This window comes from Rhyacophila brunnea, unplaced genomic scaffold (assembly GCF_057557595.1).
Source record: "Rhyacophila brunnea isolate RB1 unplaced genomic scaffold, BYU_Rbru_1.0 scaffold_2, whole genome shotgun sequence".
Lineage (NCBI taxonomy): Eukaryota > Metazoa > Arthropoda > Insecta > Trichoptera > Rhyacophilidae > Rhyacophila > Rhyacophila brunnea.
The window spans coordinates 17274104-17293143 of NW_028232859.1; the positions used below are offsets into that span (position 1 = coordinate 17274104).

Genomic DNA, 19040 nt, shown 5'->3' on the forward strand with positions numbered 1-19040 from the left:
TCCGGTGATATTAAGTTTTTTTTAAAACCGACTTTCGGTTTTTTGCAGTATTCTTCGAATGTCAAAGAAAATATACTTCTATATAAGTAGTTAGATTAATGTAAAATACTAATTGGATTCTAAATAAAGAATACAATCTTCATTAATCATCTAATAATAAATTCACTGTCACAGATTTTATTTTCTCTGGACTTTTTGATACTTTAAAATTCCGCTATTTTTATTATTTTGCTGTTTTTTGGCAGACATGTATTTGTCAATCACTCGTATCTGATTCTGTCATTTCAACCTTCATTTAACTGCCAGGTATTAAATTTTCATAAACATAATAGCTGCTCTTAAAACTTCTAAAAACATCATATTATATAGTTTCGCTGTTTGATGCGATCTCATCTGACTGTGGGCATCATTTTTATTTTCAAAGCATCCTTCCGGTCACTACCTACCATATTCCTTATATTATCGAAAACGTGCGACAAAAAGTGTTTTTTTTATGGTTCCATAAGGATTATGTTATAGTCAATACCAGTGTTGTTGAATGATTAATGATGTTATTAAAATGTGTTTGTGTTTGGTGCAATTAGGAGCTGTCAAGCACACTTGGTGACGACAAAACAATCACAGAACATCTAAAGCTACCCATCCAGAGGATCAACGACTACCAACTTTTGTTAAAGGTAAGAAATAATCAAAAATTATCTTTCTGCTTTGGTCGGTCGGTATTTTGATCGGTCGCTAGATTCATATGAACTCTCCATTTTACCTAATGCATTGCATTCATTCTAAATAAGTATTGAAGCTTAAAAAATATGTCATTTGTTCGAAAATGTGAATATTGTAAAATAGATGCACCACATAAGTCTTTCTGAATTACTGTTATACTGTAGATATTAAACCATTCAAATTTAATTATCATTTAAAATAAGCAACTTTTAATAATCTACAACTTACTTACTAGTTACCAACCATTGTATCATCCCGAAATGTCTCCGCCTTTCATTTTAAACCATGATATACATACATAGTATGTGTTTTCTATTTCAAATTATAATATGTCAATTAACAATGGTATCAATCTGAGAGTGGGTGACGATGTGCAAAACATACCCCTAAGAAAAGACAATTGCATGCATCAGTTTGGATGCAGTTGTGTATATCTAGAGCAGTGATTAGCAAACTTGCGGATATGAGAATTTCTTTTCAAGTCCACGCAATCGACCACCTAAATTATTTTCTTACATTACAATAATTACTTTGGAAAAAAGTTGTGTAATATAAAAAGTTTGATTTAAAAAAAACATTAGTTAATAGCATTAAGCATAATTCAAAAATGAACTTAATGCCACAGGTGGCATGCAATTTGCATCTGATAATTATTATTCCATATCATACGAATAATTTGTAACAGCCATCCTTCGCTAAAAAGGTTTCACCTTACTTCACCACTTTCTTCTTTCTCGGTGCTACATCTCAGGATGAAATTTGTCCTCGTTCACAAGCTCCATCCACTGACCGCTACCTCTCGCCAGTCCTGCAGTTTTCATGCATTCCCATCATAATCCAGCCTCCCTGACACAGTCGCCCCAACTCATTCTTGTCCTCCCTCTAGGTCACTTCGCTAGGGTCGCTCCGCTCATCGATGTTTTTGCATCATACAGAATTTAACAATGCTTTGGTGTTTTATTAGAATGGACATGAGACATTCATGACGTATTTTCAAAAAATTGTTTCAAAAATATTCTTCCCAATATTTTACATTCAAACACATCATCAATGTATCATGTAAAATATTAAGTCTTCATATTGGCACTCAACATTTCATCTGTCCACTCATTGAATAATCATTTGTGTGCTCTAATAGAATATTTTTACTTTTAATCGATGGTTTCATTACAGAATAGTTTTACTGTGTACTTGATAGTAACAAATACTTATATGTATAAGTATGTTCAGTTACATACCTTTATGTATCGTTATTATTTCCACAAGTATTATTACTAAACCAACAATATCGGTTAATGGATTTGAAAATGTCCGTTAGCGGTCCGGAGGGAAACCGGTCTTATTTATAAATATTAGTTTAGTTATAAATTAGTTTTTTGTTTTTAATTCATTACAAAATGTTTAAATATGTTTCGTATACTATCTCACAATACAGTGATAAAGTCAGTAACGTTAATATCCTTTTTAAAAAGAGCAATAAAACCCTAATTGTCACCTATGAACTCTCGCATAAAGTCGGAAAAATCATAGTTTTTCTTGTTTTAAATTATAAGATATTATATTCTACGTGATCGACCACAAAAAGCTTCCTAACTGACAGTTTGGCGACCATGAATCTAAAGTATAGGTGATTGAATATGCATTAATAAAAAATAATGTCTTATAAACAAAACTTATTCAAATATAGGTCTAGTAATACATTTTAATAATATAACATAAGTAACTGTCATTACGTCGCATCGATTATAATATATTGATTATAAATAATTTCACCAGGTAGTAATATTTTCTTGTCACCGAATATTTACCGAATAATTATACAACATATACTTTTGTTCCATTTTTATAAAATAATATAATAACTCTTCTAAGATAAAATATTTAAAAGAAACAGAAACGGTATAGGTATAAAATGCAACGTTTCGTCACGAGCGAGCCTTGATGTCGAAACATTTCTGTTTACAGCGGACTATGTAAACACATTCTTCAGTTGACACGCGTAAAGCCCTTGAAAATGAAAATCTTTTTCTGTCAAAATAATAAAAAGAAAATAAATTCGTTACAAGCATTCGTTAAATACGTTATTTTGACTGATGCGAATGTAATAAACAAACTTTTTTATTTTTGATTTTATGGCATTAGTTTAATATTTTTGAATTGTGATAAATACTTAAAAATTATATAATAGTAAGTTATTACTAAATAATACTAGAATAAATACCAGTAATCATTAAAATATTTATTTCTAAATTCAAGGAGATTAAAATATAACGAGGAAACTTTAATTAACTTTGGGAAAATGCATGATACCCATTATTCAAACTATTAAGATCACCTACCTAACAAATTTTCAAGTTTTTGAAAAATTGATCAACATGGATTTATGAATTTTCTTTTATTTGATAAACATAATTTTATTCTTTAGGTAATTCTTCCATAGATAACATTTTCTTATTGCCCTCCTGCGCATCTATTCTGTATACAAGACTGCTATCGGCGTCTATCGAGGGTAGTTTATCATATTGAGGTGTTTAATTGTTACAATAAGTTAGCCGTCTAAACTATCAAAATATTCTATCTCGGTCTAAAAGTTAACACAGCCAAGAAAGAGGCTGTTAAAACATTTAATCAAGCACTTTTTGCCAGTTTAGTTGGTTAACTTATTGTAACAATTAAGTGCCTCAATACATAAAATATGATAAACGACCCTTGTTAGCCGCCGATAGCAGCCTTGTGTATAGAATAGATGCGCTGAGGCCCAAATACCTGCTTAGCAATGACAATGGTGATTTACATTTTTAGTTATATACATACATACATACATACACACATACATCTTCAATCCGTGATACGTGTAGCTGAAGGTATCATTATCATTTACTTTTACAGACCATAGAGTAGATGACCTCCCTCTTAAGCATCAACGACGTTTCAACTAAAAATGAGTATTTCCAAATTATCTTTTTTTTTCTTCTGACAATGTGACCAAAGAACTGGATAAACCGTTAAATACATATTATTTTAAAAAACCGATCTTTCACTTTTATTTAGAGAATCCGTCCTCTTTGCTATCTGTAGAATTCTTAGCATGTGGTCCCAACACTACATAATATCAAAGGCATCAATTTTAAGTCGTCCAATGTGTACTGTATAATGCTATGCAATTATCGTGCATATTTCTATTCTCAATTCAATTTTACTTTAATCAAAAGCTATTGTGTAAAAAAAAAATAACCTCACTACAGGGAGAAAACACTGTATCATAGAATGAAAAGAAATGTATTACTAGCTCTGTAAGTATAATGCTTCAATCACTGATATTAATTAATTTAGTTCACAGTTCGTATTTCTAGTTTTTCTAGAAGGTGTACCTATCTACGCTACTGTGAAAAAACTTTATATTATATTTGTTAACTACTATAAATATTAATGACATAAAATTGATTATTAAATGATAAGCCTCAGTGATAAAAAAATATTACTGAGAGTTGTTGGTTCAATTTACATACTCATACAGATTTAATTTTCTCTTAAACTGTTTTAACATGAAAAGGCGCCAACATTGCTAGTGAAAGTTTAGAACTTCGAACTTTGCAAATAATTAACAGAAGAAATTAATTTGACTTAACTGTTTTTCTATCCTATCCAATAGTAGATTACTCAGTGGCAAGTGGCCAGCTTTTCCAACTTCTCACTCGACGCGACTTTTCGAGCAACCTCGACTATGCTAACTTTTCCAAACCGAAAAATCACACACTCTACAGAGCATGTTAATAGAATCAAAACTTTACATGTTTTCATTAATTTTAGTTATTAATATATTCAAACATTTTTTTATCCAAGTAAAATTAAAATCATCATCATCAGTTTAGCTCTGTCCATAGACTGATAAAACTTCAGCAAGCTAGATTGTACTCCTCTTGGTTATGTTCATTGCATTACCATAATATAATTCTACATAAAAATATGTCGTCGATCCGACAGATTTTAGGTTACCTTACGGAAGTTTTCTACCAATTGGGCACCGCCGGGTGACTAAATTTTTCCAACGATTGTCCCTACTTCAAGCCCATCCCATTTCCTATCACACCAATAGTTAATAGCAAAAAATTAGGTTAAACTTGGAAGAAATTCTACAGGAAAACATTAATAAATGTAAATTCATATTCTTGCAATTTGACGAATCTGTAGATTACATGCATCTTGCACAAATATGTGTTTTTATTCGAATTATTTTTGAAGATAATATTATGTCTGCTTCCGAAGAATTATTAACAGTTCTACCACTGAAGAAACGAACCAGAAGAGAAGATATATTTAATGCATTTAAGTCGTACATTGAAATAATTGAGTCGATTATTAGGCATAATGATAATTTGACTGCGTGCTTACGTCTAGCGGTAACTTCATATCACGACAAAATTGCTGAAAATAATATGCAACGCAAAGTTTTTGATGAAAATAAAATATTAATTTTAAGATTTCTAATGCCGGGTCCACACTTGCAACATGTCGCGCGACAACCTCGTTAAATTTTACGATAATTATCATACTTATCGTAAAATTTAACGAGGTTGTCGCACGACATGTTGCCAGTGTGGACCCGGCATAATATTCAATATACAGGTAAAATTGTGTAACTATGTCATAATTACTGTTAATATGTACTTATTTTTTTTAGAAGTGACATACATAATAATTATATTATTGTCGTTGATTCGATTTTTTCGTATCGTTATTTTTTATATGTATAAATTATCTTCCTTCAAAATACATAAATATATATTTGAATTGTAAACATTGGGTTTTCATTGTTCTCACATGATATAATTACAAGCGATATCAGTCGATCGCCATACATAATTTTATCAACTAGTCGATCCTAGAAAAATAAAGTGTGGCCACCCCTGTTATAATCTAACACAACATAGTAGGTATTTTATGTCTAATTTCACAAAATATGTAGTGAGTTATCTATATTATAAGCTGCGAAACACGAAAAAATAAGATTTTAAAACTTAATAACTAACGAATTCGATGAATTAAAATGATCGAAATGAATGCTAATATGTCCAATGTAATGTTGCAATAATGGTTTTATCGCCTAACAAAAATGGGCAATATTATTCTAATTTGAGAATACACTATAATGGAAAAATATACATACTAACATCAAAATCTACTTACGTTTAAAACACATAAGTACGTAAACGTCATTTACGACAAATATTGTTTTTGATAATATACCACTAAACTGGTGGATATAATCGATTCTGTCGCGTGGTCATTAATCTAATTAATTAATAGACTGTTTACGTCATTATGTAATAACACAGGTATTACAGAATTCGTTTGTATTTGACTGCATGAGAAAGTCATCAGCTGTGGCAAATTCGTTTTTGTTTAATGTGTTGTTGTTTGGTCTTATGCCAAAAACACGGCGCCGATGTTGGATTTTAACCTACTTCGACTAGCATCAAATTTATTGGAAACGTCAAATTAACCAAAATTATTACGAGTGACCATGGGCCATTCATGTTATCGTTTAAATAATTTGACAAATGCATAGGTACTTTTAATAACCAAACAGCGAAATATTCTTTTATGTTACCATGTAACGTTTGTATTTATTCTCAGACTATTTATTATTATTTTTTGAGATCACAAAATGTGTATTAGATAATTTCAGTTTAGATTTAAATAATTCAACACATTTAAAAAATACTTTATAAGTTTACAATTGGCACATAGCATCATGATAATATTTTGAGATTGGCCTAGACCTAGAAAGCCAGAACTTACTGGACTACTTGACCTTGAACTTACTGTTGTAAAAAACATTTATATACCATGCTACTGAGTAGATACGCAATAAGTTGAGCAATTAAGGGGGGACATGCTCGTCGAAGGTCAAAATTGAGTTTTTATTGTATTTGCAAACCATGATCCTGGACACTCCTTAAACGTTGTAGATAATCTATTTATATAATTTTGAAGCCTTATTATCCTTTATAGTTATTTTAAACATTTGATGACTGCATGAAGTATTTTTGTTACATAAAATAGTATTCTTTTAAACCTCTCGCTCTAATGTTTTAGAATATAGTCATATTTCGGTACATAACTGTGCAGTGGTGTTAAGATTTTTTACATTTATTAATTTTTAAACGCATTTATAAAACCATTAGTATAATTTATTACGAGATAATTTTTGTAAAATATTCACGATAAAAAAATATTTTGATAATCTCTGTGATCCCAAATTTGACAAGAATTAGGCATTTTATTATTCAAAAAATCGGCAAGATTAACGCATTTGAAGATGATTCTAAAGATATTTATTATAAACTATGTCTTTGACCATTCAAGTGTGATAAAAATCTTATGAATAATGATTGCTTTATAATAATTATTGACCTAAGAATAAGGTAGTGTTTTTTTGAAATACGCCATTTCTTTTGTCATTCCCTAGTGGTTAAACTACAACATACGGCCGTAGCCATAAAATGACAAACTATAATTAAAGTAGGGAGTAAAATTATGTTAACGCGCGTGTTTGAACATGTACCTAACCGAATTTTTTTTTATTTTTTTTTAAACGGTACATGTTCAAACACGCGCGTCAATATCATTTTACTCTTTACTTCAATTATAGTTTGTCAATTTATGGCTACGGCCGTATGTTGTAGCTTAACCACTGGGGAATGACAAAAGAAATGGCGTATTTCAAAAAAACACTACCTTATTCTTAGGTCAATAATTATTATAAAGCAATCATTATTCATAAAATGTTTATCACATTTGAATGGTCAAAGACATAGTTTATAACAAATATCTTTAGAATCATCTTGAAATGTGTTAATCTTGCCGATTTTTTGAATAATAAAATGCCTAATTCTTGTCAAATTTGGGATCACAGAGATTATCAATATAATTTTTTATCGTGAATATTTTACAAAAATTATCTCGTAATAAATTATGCTAATGGTTTTATAAATGCGTTTAAAAATTAATAAATGTAAAAAATCTTAACACCACTGCACAGTTATGTACCGAAATATGACTATATTCTAAAACATTAGAGCGAGAGGTTTAAAAGAATACTATTTTATGTAACAAAAATACTTCATGCAGTCACCAAATGTTTAAAATAACTATAAAGGATAATAAGGCTTCAAAAGTATATAAATAGATCATCTACAACGTTTAAGGAGTGTCCAAGATCATGGTTTGAATATACAATAAAAACTCAATTTTGACCTTCGACGAGCATGTCCCCCCTTAACTAAATATTTTTTTTTCTCGTAACAATATGTTGAGAAACATGTTGAGCACATTATCATGTCCAGTGGTGAGGCCGGAGTGTGCCGAGGCGACGCTCCGAGACTTTTCCGGACAGTTTTAAGCAATAGTATGTTACACACAAAAAAAAATTAAATTAGAAAATTATAATGCTGCTATTTTTAATTTGGAAACAATCGAATGTAAAAATCTGATGGAGCGATTAGTCAGTTCAATTCTTACGGGAAAATATACTAACCTTCAGCAACCCGTCGTTTCGATGTTTTTATTTATCGTTACAATTTTTTCGGTACATATGCGTCGAAATATTTGGAAAAGGTTGAAGGACGGAGGGGAGAATTAGAATGTTTAAAAAGTGTGCCTCGGCACTATTTTATTTAGCACTACACCACTGACTGTGTCATTGAATCGCCAAAAGGCTGTAACGTTCGTCACTAGTTCCACAGCTAATCGTTTTTTTTCAATAAATATAATTTTTGGTCGAATGTGTAACAACCAATCCTTGTTATAGATACGCTCGGTGGATTAGAATCTTTATTTAATTTAAATAGGTTTTTGAATTACGTATCAACTGACCTTTATATTATTCACAAAGGTGCATGATAAAGATTTTATAACTATTAACGTTACATTCTTTTGATAGCAATGATAATAGTAGATAATTTTATCACAATAATTCAATTTCTTTGAACTTTTCATTTGAATAAATCTGTCTTCTTGTTTTTATTACACATACAAAATATTCATCAAATCCATTTTAATTTTCTTAAAGTTATGCTATCGCTTAAAACTGGTGCGAGTCCAAGATATTGCTCCTATAAATACGGACCATTAAATATTTCCACATATTTATTTCGGTAGATAAAATTATTTTCGCCGCCGTGCAGTTTACTACATATTTTTTTTCGTACAGAGTGAGTTTTCTTTGCTTACATAACTTTTCCTACTTATAGACGATAACACGGTCATGATGAATTACAGATTAACAATAATTATGTATGTAACAGTTTCCTAGCTCACAACATGTCAAGTTTAGTGTAGATTAGCGTTCCAATTCGTGTGCGTTGCCGACAACCGCAAAAATAATACCACCGGGTCGCAGAGATTGATAATGATTATGTCGTATGTCTCATAACATTGAAACATTATTATATAATATAATTAATATCTTTTTATGCTGTTTAGATGTGTGAATGCTATCTAGCAATGTTGAATATTTAAAAAATGCGAAACACCACAACATCCCGTGAAGCTCAATTACAGTTGCAAAACTGCCACGCTTGAGAAATTCACATATTACAGATTATTTAAATGTAATGTGACCCCACCGGAAATCGACCCTGGACCCCGGGTGAAAAACCAGTGTCTTACACATAACATGGAGAAACAAGACAACAAATTTTATTGCATTGCAGTACCTATACTTATTTGGTAGTTGAACGATTGTACTATTTGCACATCATGGTCTTCTCTAAACTTCTACCTCTTCATATTCTATTTAGTAGTGAAAATGATTAAGTATATATTTTCTCTTTTGACGCTACCTACTTTGCCGTAAAAAGCCTTTAAATGTATTACAAATATTCATTATTATCATTGGTTGTCCCTCCACTTTATATTAGCATGTTGCAATAAGTTGTAAAACTGTAATGAATTATTGTGCTTTTTACAACAGAAAAATTGATGAACAATTATTTTTTATCCCGGTGAAAGATAATATTTGTGTTGTTTGTTTTACAATTTAAAGTTGATTGTGTTGACAGATATTTCAAATAGACCAGTCATTCGTGATACAGTGTTTCAAAATATGTATTAAAATAATGTGTTTATTTATTATTGCATGTAGTCAGGTAGTCTAGACAGGAAGTCTTTTGTTAGGCGTGTTATGATAAATCTCATTTATGATAATATTACTGTAATATAGTTAGTATTAGTAAAAATTTAGTATATAATATTATAATATAACATACACCCTGATATATTATAAAGGCTTCCTTTTTCATGGTGCCGTCAACTTGCTGATGCCATAATAATGTGTGAAAAATAGCAATACATACTTAGGTATATTACCATTATTTATTTAATTTCAGTTATGTTAACATTGTAATTTCGTAACAACGTAATTGTTGGCTAATAACATTCATTGATACTAATATGTACATATCGTAATTATCTGTATTTTGTATCTAAACTTTTCATCTTCTAGTACCTCACTTAAAATAATAATCAAAATTAAAGACAGGTCAAAAGTTAGAGCTATAAACTTATAATAATCTCTTTATATGTATATTTTTATTTCTCGAAAGATAAATAAATGTTGATTCTCCATATACATCCGCTTTTATACAGGAACGTATAACATAAAATGCATCCCTCGTATAAATAATATTATTAAGACGTTTCTAGTACTACACAAACATAGACCCCTCCAAACCATCCGCTTCGCACCACACTTGGTCTTAATCGAGCGTATCAGGAATTTATACCTGGGAATATCTCTAAGGCAAATACCCAATACTGAGATCACCACACAATCAAGTGTGTTTTGACTGAATTTACAGAGACTTTCTAATAAAAGGTTACCATGGGAAAAAGGAGCACGGTGAACTAACAAAAAAGCTAATTAATAAATATATGGTATTAAAAGCAATATGGACACACAAAACTATCTGAAGAGATCTCCACGTCCGTAATAATTTCTTGTACAGTTGCACAATCAATCATTCTCAAACATAGATTATATTTAGCACCGGGGTTAGGCGAGTGGGTGATATGTGTGGGCTTTGCTATAAAATAACATCTATCATTATTTGCATCTATAGAGGTAGGTATACATTTATATCTTATAAATTTATCTTGTTTACTAAAGTTATTCTGCTACTAAGTGGATAGAGGTACGGAATCTCAATGTAAACTTTAATTCGTTTATTGGATAATTCCCAAAGGAGTCCGCACATCTAATCCGAGACTGATCTTATGAAACACTGGCATAATTTAATTTTAATGTGTTGGGATTATTTTCAGGCATTTAATCTAGGTACAGTGACCGTCATATTATTTATTTTGTTATATATGCCTCGAGCTTTCTTTAGACATAGATATTGAGGGATAGACACTATCACAATAATAACATTAATCATTACAAGCATTCATTTCAAATGCCATTATCTGTTTTTAGTAAACCTACACTTTTTAAATATTTAAAAAACACTTGAAGTTTTTAAATACATCTATGTATACTCAATACTTATATTTTTATAATCAATCCCTAAAAACAATATCGAACAAAATTGGCGGCCTCAGGCCGATGTGCAAAGTAATATACCGTTTAATGGCATTTTTCATCACTGCCTACAAACGTTCGGCCTTTAAAATCTCGATTTCTTTGCGAATGTTGATCGTAATCTGTTCCGATGTCTGTGGCATGTTCACATAAACTTTCTTTTTCAAGTATCTCCACAGAAAGAAATTTGTAGATATTGTATATCACCAAAGCGTACAATGAAACTACCAATAACTCTTTAAAAACTTATACTAATTGTGTGTCATGTGGTTCCCCTTCCAGTTCATCCCAAGTTCACCTATTTGGGGCACCATACAATTTTCAATTATTTATTTATAGCGTTCACCATTGACAATTTCCATGGTAATATTTTGGTTCTCAAATAAAAATATTGACCAATTACCATTTTTTCGCAAATGTCACACAATACCGACAGTGATTTTTTTTAAATTAAATTTTCGGTGTATACCATAACATTATATGAATATAACCCATTTTATAAATTAAACTGAATTTATTTTTCTACACTAGTTTATTGCCAGTGTACAGCTCGCGATAGCCGAGTGCATTACGCGTCGGCTTATAATGTCATGGATCCTGGCACACTAATACACATATTGTTGTTAATTTGTATTTGGAGTCAGAGTATGAACCTAATATTTTGAACAAGTGTCCAACATCCATTTCTTGTAAAAAATAAAAACCTATCAATACAAACCTCCATTCTATGGAGGCCCATAATTATGATCTTATTCGAATCGGATATGAAAAAAGTAAGTTTATGTATTTAAATATTTCATTTTATTATAATTAGTATTTTTTTCCTTAATTATTTAGAAAGATCCATTCACATTCGTGACAATTAGGTATAGCATTAACACCAAGGCTAGAAATGGACCGGAGCGCTCCAAAGCACCGTTCCGGTTCATAAAATCCCCAAAATTATCGCACCGTCTCGTAGACTTTTGGAATTTGACCATCTGAGCTAGACATAATGTCAAAAAATAAAAAATCTAACACTTATTTTTTACAAAATACTCATACAATTAGATAATTATATCGAGCGCTACGGTTCGTACAATTTTCAATTTCGAGCGCTGATTAACATTAAATTATGACGATCTCAAATACCAATATCAGGCGGATTAGGGAACACAAAAATAAGGAAGCTATTTTAGAGAATGAAAAAAATTAAATGGATAATATTCAATATATAATTTTTTAAATACAGTAGGAATTAAGAACGGAGAATAGCTTTGGATCAATTGACTATTTTCTACAAATAATTTTATAATGCTTCATTATGTTAAATTGCATCATTTTTTTTTTTAAATATTTATAATGTATGTAGGTAAATATATATTGTTTTGCTTTCATATACCTACCTACTTATTGAAAATTACGTAAATTTTCTTATGCTAATAAATCAACTAACATCTGAAACTATAATTATAACTTTTCTACAAGCATTCAATATTTCACAAAATATTGGTGAACAAATAATTATTACATGCTTATACAAAATAATGTATATCATAATATTATCTTATATTAAAATATATCTGAAAAAAATATATGTTTCAATGAACAATCCTAGTCAGCCAGTAATCGAGTAAATTTTTATTAGTATGTACCTAAGTATCTACATCTTAAACAGCTAAATAATAATATTGTAACATGATTCAATATTTTTTCAATTATGTTTTTTAAAAAAATACCCTTTTCCCAAGTTTATTAAGGATTTTCAAACATTATGCGATAAGTAATTTCTACTTTACTGCCTCGTGATTTAAATATAAATTTGATATAAACAATTCGAGAATGTAAACAGCACTGTGAGCCGAATTTTTCATTAGGTAGTTAATTATATCAATAATAATGCAGGATAAATTAAATATTTAGATAATATTACTTCATGTAGACTGGGTAACAAACATAACCTAATTAAGTGTAAGGTGTTAAACTTAATAATTTATATTAACCCAAAACTTCGTCACGTTTATATTCTACCGTAACTATTCATTGATCGTAATGGGTCAAAAACTGGCTTATGCATATACTATTATGTAACTTTATTTTTTGGGTTCAAGAAAATAGATAAAACAGTATTGATGTGTGAATCTTTATTCAACACTGCAAATTCAATTGTTCATCAATCGTCGTAAGTCGTCTGTGACTCTTTCTATACCACTATTGCAGTCTAAATCTTCCAACCCTCCTTTTCCCTTCCGGTATACAAGAGGAACTCGTTTAATTGGTCCAGTGTCTTCCATTCTTGAGACATGTTCTACCCAATGGAGTCGTTCCATTCACGTGTAAGATGAGGGGGAATCATTAAACAACGCGTACAGTTCGTGGGTGTACCTTCCTCGCATACGGCTCCGAAGATCCTTCACAGTATCTCCCTCTCAAAGATGTACAGTTTTTTTTTTCATATTTTTTGTTAAAGCCCAGCATTCTGACACATAAGTTAATATGGGCCTCATGAGGGTGTTGTATAATTTGTATACCATAGTAGGAATTGTTTATCAGAGTAATTCTTCTACTATTTTCTTGACTGATCATTTTCAGGGGTAATTTGTGATTCCTGATGAACTAGTTAACTTCCGGCATACGTGGAACGAATGACTATGTATCAAGTAGATAAATCTCATCTCTAAAAACACTTATTTCTTTATTATATATTTATTGTGTATTACTTACATGATTTGCAACCACCCTAATGAAAATTCTTTTGTACGTTTCAGGAATTGGTAAAGTATTCGACCAGATTGGGAGAAGACTGCACTGATCTCCAGAAGGCCCTAGAGCTTATGCTAGGAGTCCCCCACCGGGCAACAGATAACAAGTTCACATCGAGCATCGAAGGGTACCACGGAAACATCTACAAGTTAGGACGACTCCTCACACACGATTGGTTCACGGCGACTGACTGCGAAGGCAAGGCCAAGGAGAGATATCTCTTCCTATTCAAGGCTCGAATCCTAGTCTGCAAAGTCCGGAGAATATCCGACGACCGCTCTGTGTTTATCCTTAAGGATATCATAAAGGTTTGGTCAACTACTTTCATTGTAGTATTAGTATTTTATATTGTGTTAGCTCTTATGTACTGAAAATATACCTACATAAATTGGAATAACCTCAGAAACAAAACTATTAGAAAATCACTTAAATAAATTTTATATCTAATAGAGCTTTCGAGAGCAAGAGCTTTCAATGGTACGTCGCATGTTTTTTCTCACTTTCACTAAAGCGTTCTAATAAGAATCACATAATATATATATATTATATTCTTCTCACTCAAACTACTAGATCGTAAGTTAGACGTCTATCTTTTGATTCTACACTACGCTGTAAAACTGAGACACCATTACTCAAGTTTCTCTATGTTATAATCCTATAGGTATACCTAATTCGTATACCGGGTAGGATTGGCCTGACGGAACACCGGAAGAATTCCCGGTAGTTGAAAAAATGCTAATCATGATTTTTGTAAATCGTGTACAACGCACGTCTAGATTGCATGCATGATAACATCACACAGAAATTGAAACTGTTGAATATTATGATTATGTACATGCAATAAGCCTTCAATCAACATTTTGTTTTAGAAAAATCTTTTGATTGTAAATATATTATTATCGTTGAGCTGTTGTTGACCGCGGAGCATTTAATTACTATTATTTAATTACCGCATTTAAATAACATGCTAATTATATCGAATGGGCAATTAATTAGTGTACAACAGGTGTGCCGTCCGCGTGGAACCTACGATGGAACGAAATTGGTATTTTACAGGAGCAACAAGAAACACAGAAATGAATGTAGACTATTTTTTTTCTTAAGTCGCTGAATAACTTAGTTTATCTAAATAATTCAGGCGTGATGACTCAATTGACTATGTACATTGGAAGCATTAGGGTCTTACTAAATGAGACTTGCATCGTAGATATAGTAATTATTAATTATATTTTACTTTTATTACGGTGGTAGGTATATATAACTAACAGAAGTATTTAAAAAAAAAAACATTTTGACAAACCGTCACATCGGAGGTTTTAACAGCTCAACGGCTATATGTAGGAAGAAGCTTATTATTTACTTTGAGGCCAATTAATTGACTAAAACAATTTTTGGCTGATCCCAGGATTGGAGGACCTTAGTTCATACATACATATATGAAAAAATAACTATCTATTATTGATAAAATCCCCACTGTTGAATAGTCAAAATATTTCAGTAGGTACCTAGGTGTTGTTTTTATGATTATTAACATGTATTTTCTGTTATTGACAGTTACCAGAAGTTGAAGTAAAAAATCACGTTGCTGATCTATTCAAGTTTGAACTTCACAATCCATCAGGTCCACCGTTTCCGATCACATTAACAGCTCACAAAGAGTTGGTCAAACCGGCCTGGCTGAAAGAGATCAGACAGTACTCAAGTGACGTTGGTACGCCAATAACTGTTATAGACAAATATGTCGAAGAAACCCTTCTTCTGTAGTTCCCTTGTCAAAACCGCTGAAGCGAGTATTAGTTAAACAAAATAGCCATTTTTCTATGCAACAAACAATAATCAATTCATTCATTTCAGTTTGTATGAAAATTAGTAGACATGGGGTACTTTTTTCCAGTATCATTTTCATACATTTAGGCTAAATCTCTATAGAAGAAGGTTTTGTCAACATCTTTGTTTACAGACTACATATACCTAATATTAATTCTGGCAATTTAATACTATAATGACACATCTCGTTGCGTTTCTTATTACAGTTGCTTTAGCAGAACACGCGGCGGATGATCTGAGAGTAGACCCTCAGGCATCATTCTCACCTTTAGCCAATTCACCTGAACCGCCAAAAGAAGAGAGGCCAGTTCTAAGAAAAACAGAAATAAATAAACATCATATTGAAGCTGAAAAAACAACTGAACCTCTTAAGGTAGCTGATGTTCCCAAACCGGCTGTAGTTCAAGAAATTCAAACGCCTGTTCCAGAGGTTAAAAAACCAGTTGTAGAAGCACCTAAGCCACAAGCAGAAGCCCCTAAACCTGCAGAAGTAGTTAAGCCGGCGGAAGTTCCAAAACCTGTAGAAACTCCAAAACCGCCAGAGACACCAAAACCTGTAGCCGCTCCAAAACCTGTAGAAGCTCCAAAACCGGCCGAACCATCAAAGCCTGTAGAAGCTCCAAAGCCGCCAGAAACACCAAAGCCTTTAGCCGCTCCAAAACCGGCAGAAACACCAAAACCTGTAGAAGCTCCAAAACCGCCAGAAACACCAAAACCTGTAGCTGCTCCGAAACCGGCAGAAACACCAAAACCTGTAGAAGCTCCAAAACCGGCCGAAACACCAAAACCTGTAGAAGCTGCAAAGCCGGCAGAAATACCAAAACCAGCAGAAACACCAAAGCCTGCAGAAGTTAAAACAACAGCAGAGGTTCCCAAACCTCCTGCAGAAGTTGCCAAAACAACTGCAGAAGCTATTACAGTTTCTTCAGCTCTGCATGTGGAAGCAGTTCAATCTGCAGTCAGTACACAAGAGTTGTCATCGGTAAAGGCTTCCGAGCAAATAGTGTCAAGCGAAGTTGCAACACAAGAAGCAGAGATGTCTCGCAAATATTCCAGCTCGTCCTCCAGACGGGTAGAAGGTAAGTCTCGGGGTGACCATTACAATAAGTGTCAAATCTCAGACATTCGATATGCTACGACATTTACTACTACCACATATTATGATAATGTGACGTCATGTTGAATGTACCACATAATTCTTGCTACATATTCACTGTCATGTGTCCAAATTTTATCATTAAGACTCACACACACATACCCACCCCACACCCACATGTAATTGATTGGCAAAACAGTATTGGAAACTAAATTCATGTCACACATCTAATCACATCACCTGTAGTATGCTGAGCAATAGTTTAATTAACGCTATTAATTTCATCTGTTATTCTTGTTGAGTCTCTTCTTTTCCTCATTTATTATCTAGAATATTCGAGCTCCAGACAGATGTCCTCGAATGCCACTTATGAATCGTCGTCCTCTTATGGAGCGAGCGCCACCAGTTTTAGCTCTCAGGTGGCCAGTTCCGTCATGTCATCCAGCCAATCCCAGCGGGAAGCCCTCACAAATGGAATGTCCTCTTCCTCCGTGCAAATAAAAGAAATGAGCTCACGCGCCGCCCTCACTTCGGGCGCTGGAGGAAAGCCAGTGTTTGTAAAAGCTCTAGAAGGATCAAGCGTTGAACGTAAGTACTTACCCCCCAAAAATCTGCGTCCGACCGCAGACTACTTTCTGTTTTTTTTTATCAGTGGGTTGATAGCAATTGAATTTTTACAACAGAATGGTTTTCAAGATCATAATAAATCAAGAGAGAGAAGAATTTTGCGAATGGTTTTAATGTACATTGTCCGCTTCCAGTCAATAATTTTTTTAACAACATATTTTTATTCAGATTTACAATTACAAGAGTTTATTAATTTGTTGGTGTTAATAATTTAAACGTTTTATGTACTTAATTGACAGCGATAATTTATAAAAGAAAATGTATATTTTTTATTTAAATGATTTTTAATTGGGTTTTGATTTCTTATTGGTATCAACTCAAAATTTTCACGCTTGTGTTTTTCAAAGATGCTTGTGCTTTTAACACAAAACATAAAGGAAATTCCTATCTAATAATATGTATTATTTACAGTCGTGCTTTGTATATAATTGCTTTCATAGTGACTAAAACCCCATACTCCACTATCAATGATGCTTAAAACTTAAATGTGCTTTTACCATTTTCATCATTTTCATTTTATATAAATTCATCAACGTCTTTTGTGTTTTTTTTTTACTTTAAATTATGTATATAGTTTAATGATCTCCTCAGATTGTTTTTGGCATTTAAGAGATTAGTAGATATAAATTATGTTATGTCTAAAATAATAAATGTATAGGCAAGGCAATATGACCTTATGCCAAGCCTTATTGACAATCAACAGGGATTATCGCATTTTTATTATGAATAGATCTACTATTATTATATTCATTCCCATCATATAATAGATACCAAGTATAAAAAGTTATTCAATTATTAATTGTAAGAATTCTAAACCATTATACCTAATCCTTTATATTAATTACCTACCATTTAATTTTACTAGAAACTAATATCTACTTTTTATATTAAATTAGCTGATACACAATATGTGAACTTAATTAAATAATATGGTCTTTAATTAAATCAAATTCACTTAGAATATTTGAACAAGACTAACAACATTATAAAGCATGTAAATTAATATATTGAATTTCTTAGCGGGAGACAAAGCAACATTTGAATGCTCTCTCCAGTCATCTACAGAGACATCTGTCACTTGGCTCAAGGACAATAAGAAACTGGATGACAAATTAGCCGACAGAGTAGTCATATCAAATAATGAACAGAATGGTGACTTTAAACTAGAGTTGTTACATTGTCATGAATCAGACAGTGGCGTCTACACTGCGAGGGCTGAAAACAAAAAGGGAAATGCCCATTGCACCGCTCAGTTGGTTGTTCAGGAATGTGAGTATTGTAATTTTGAACACTTATTATTTTAAGACAATACTACCACTGTAATACATCACTTTTAAACTGACAATAAATTTGATATATTATTATGAAAAATATCCAGTACATTCAGTACAAGTATTTCAATTGCATTGTAATACACCAGTGACATCTATGTTTGAAAAA

At 31.8% G+C, this 19040-nt stretch overlaps 1 protein-coding gene across 21 annotated transcripts in view; it reads left to right on the forward strand.

Moving 5' to 3' along the window:
* The window catches only part of Obsc (Obscurin), a 153706-nt gene that overhangs the window by 106579 nt on the left and 28087 nt on the right, over positions 1-19040 (forward strand). For 11 of the 21 annotated variants that reach the window (XM_085946602.1, XM_085946604.1, XM_085946603.1 and 8 more), the window contains 5 exons: positions 585-677; positions 14056-14358; positions 15605-15761; positions 16084-16956; positions 18621-18869. In XM_085946602.1, the coding sequence (XP_085802728.1) occupies positions 585-677; positions 14056-14358; positions 15605-15761; positions 16084-16956; positions 18621-18869 (1675 nt within the window). Of the gene's footprint in view, positions 1-584; positions 678-14055; positions 14359-15604; positions 15762-16083; positions 16957-17303; positions 17562-18620; positions 18870-19040 lie in introns of all 21 variants that reach the window. The other 10 variants (XM_085946599.1, XM_085946605.1, XM_085946601.1 and 7 more) reach the window with 1 other exon arrangement.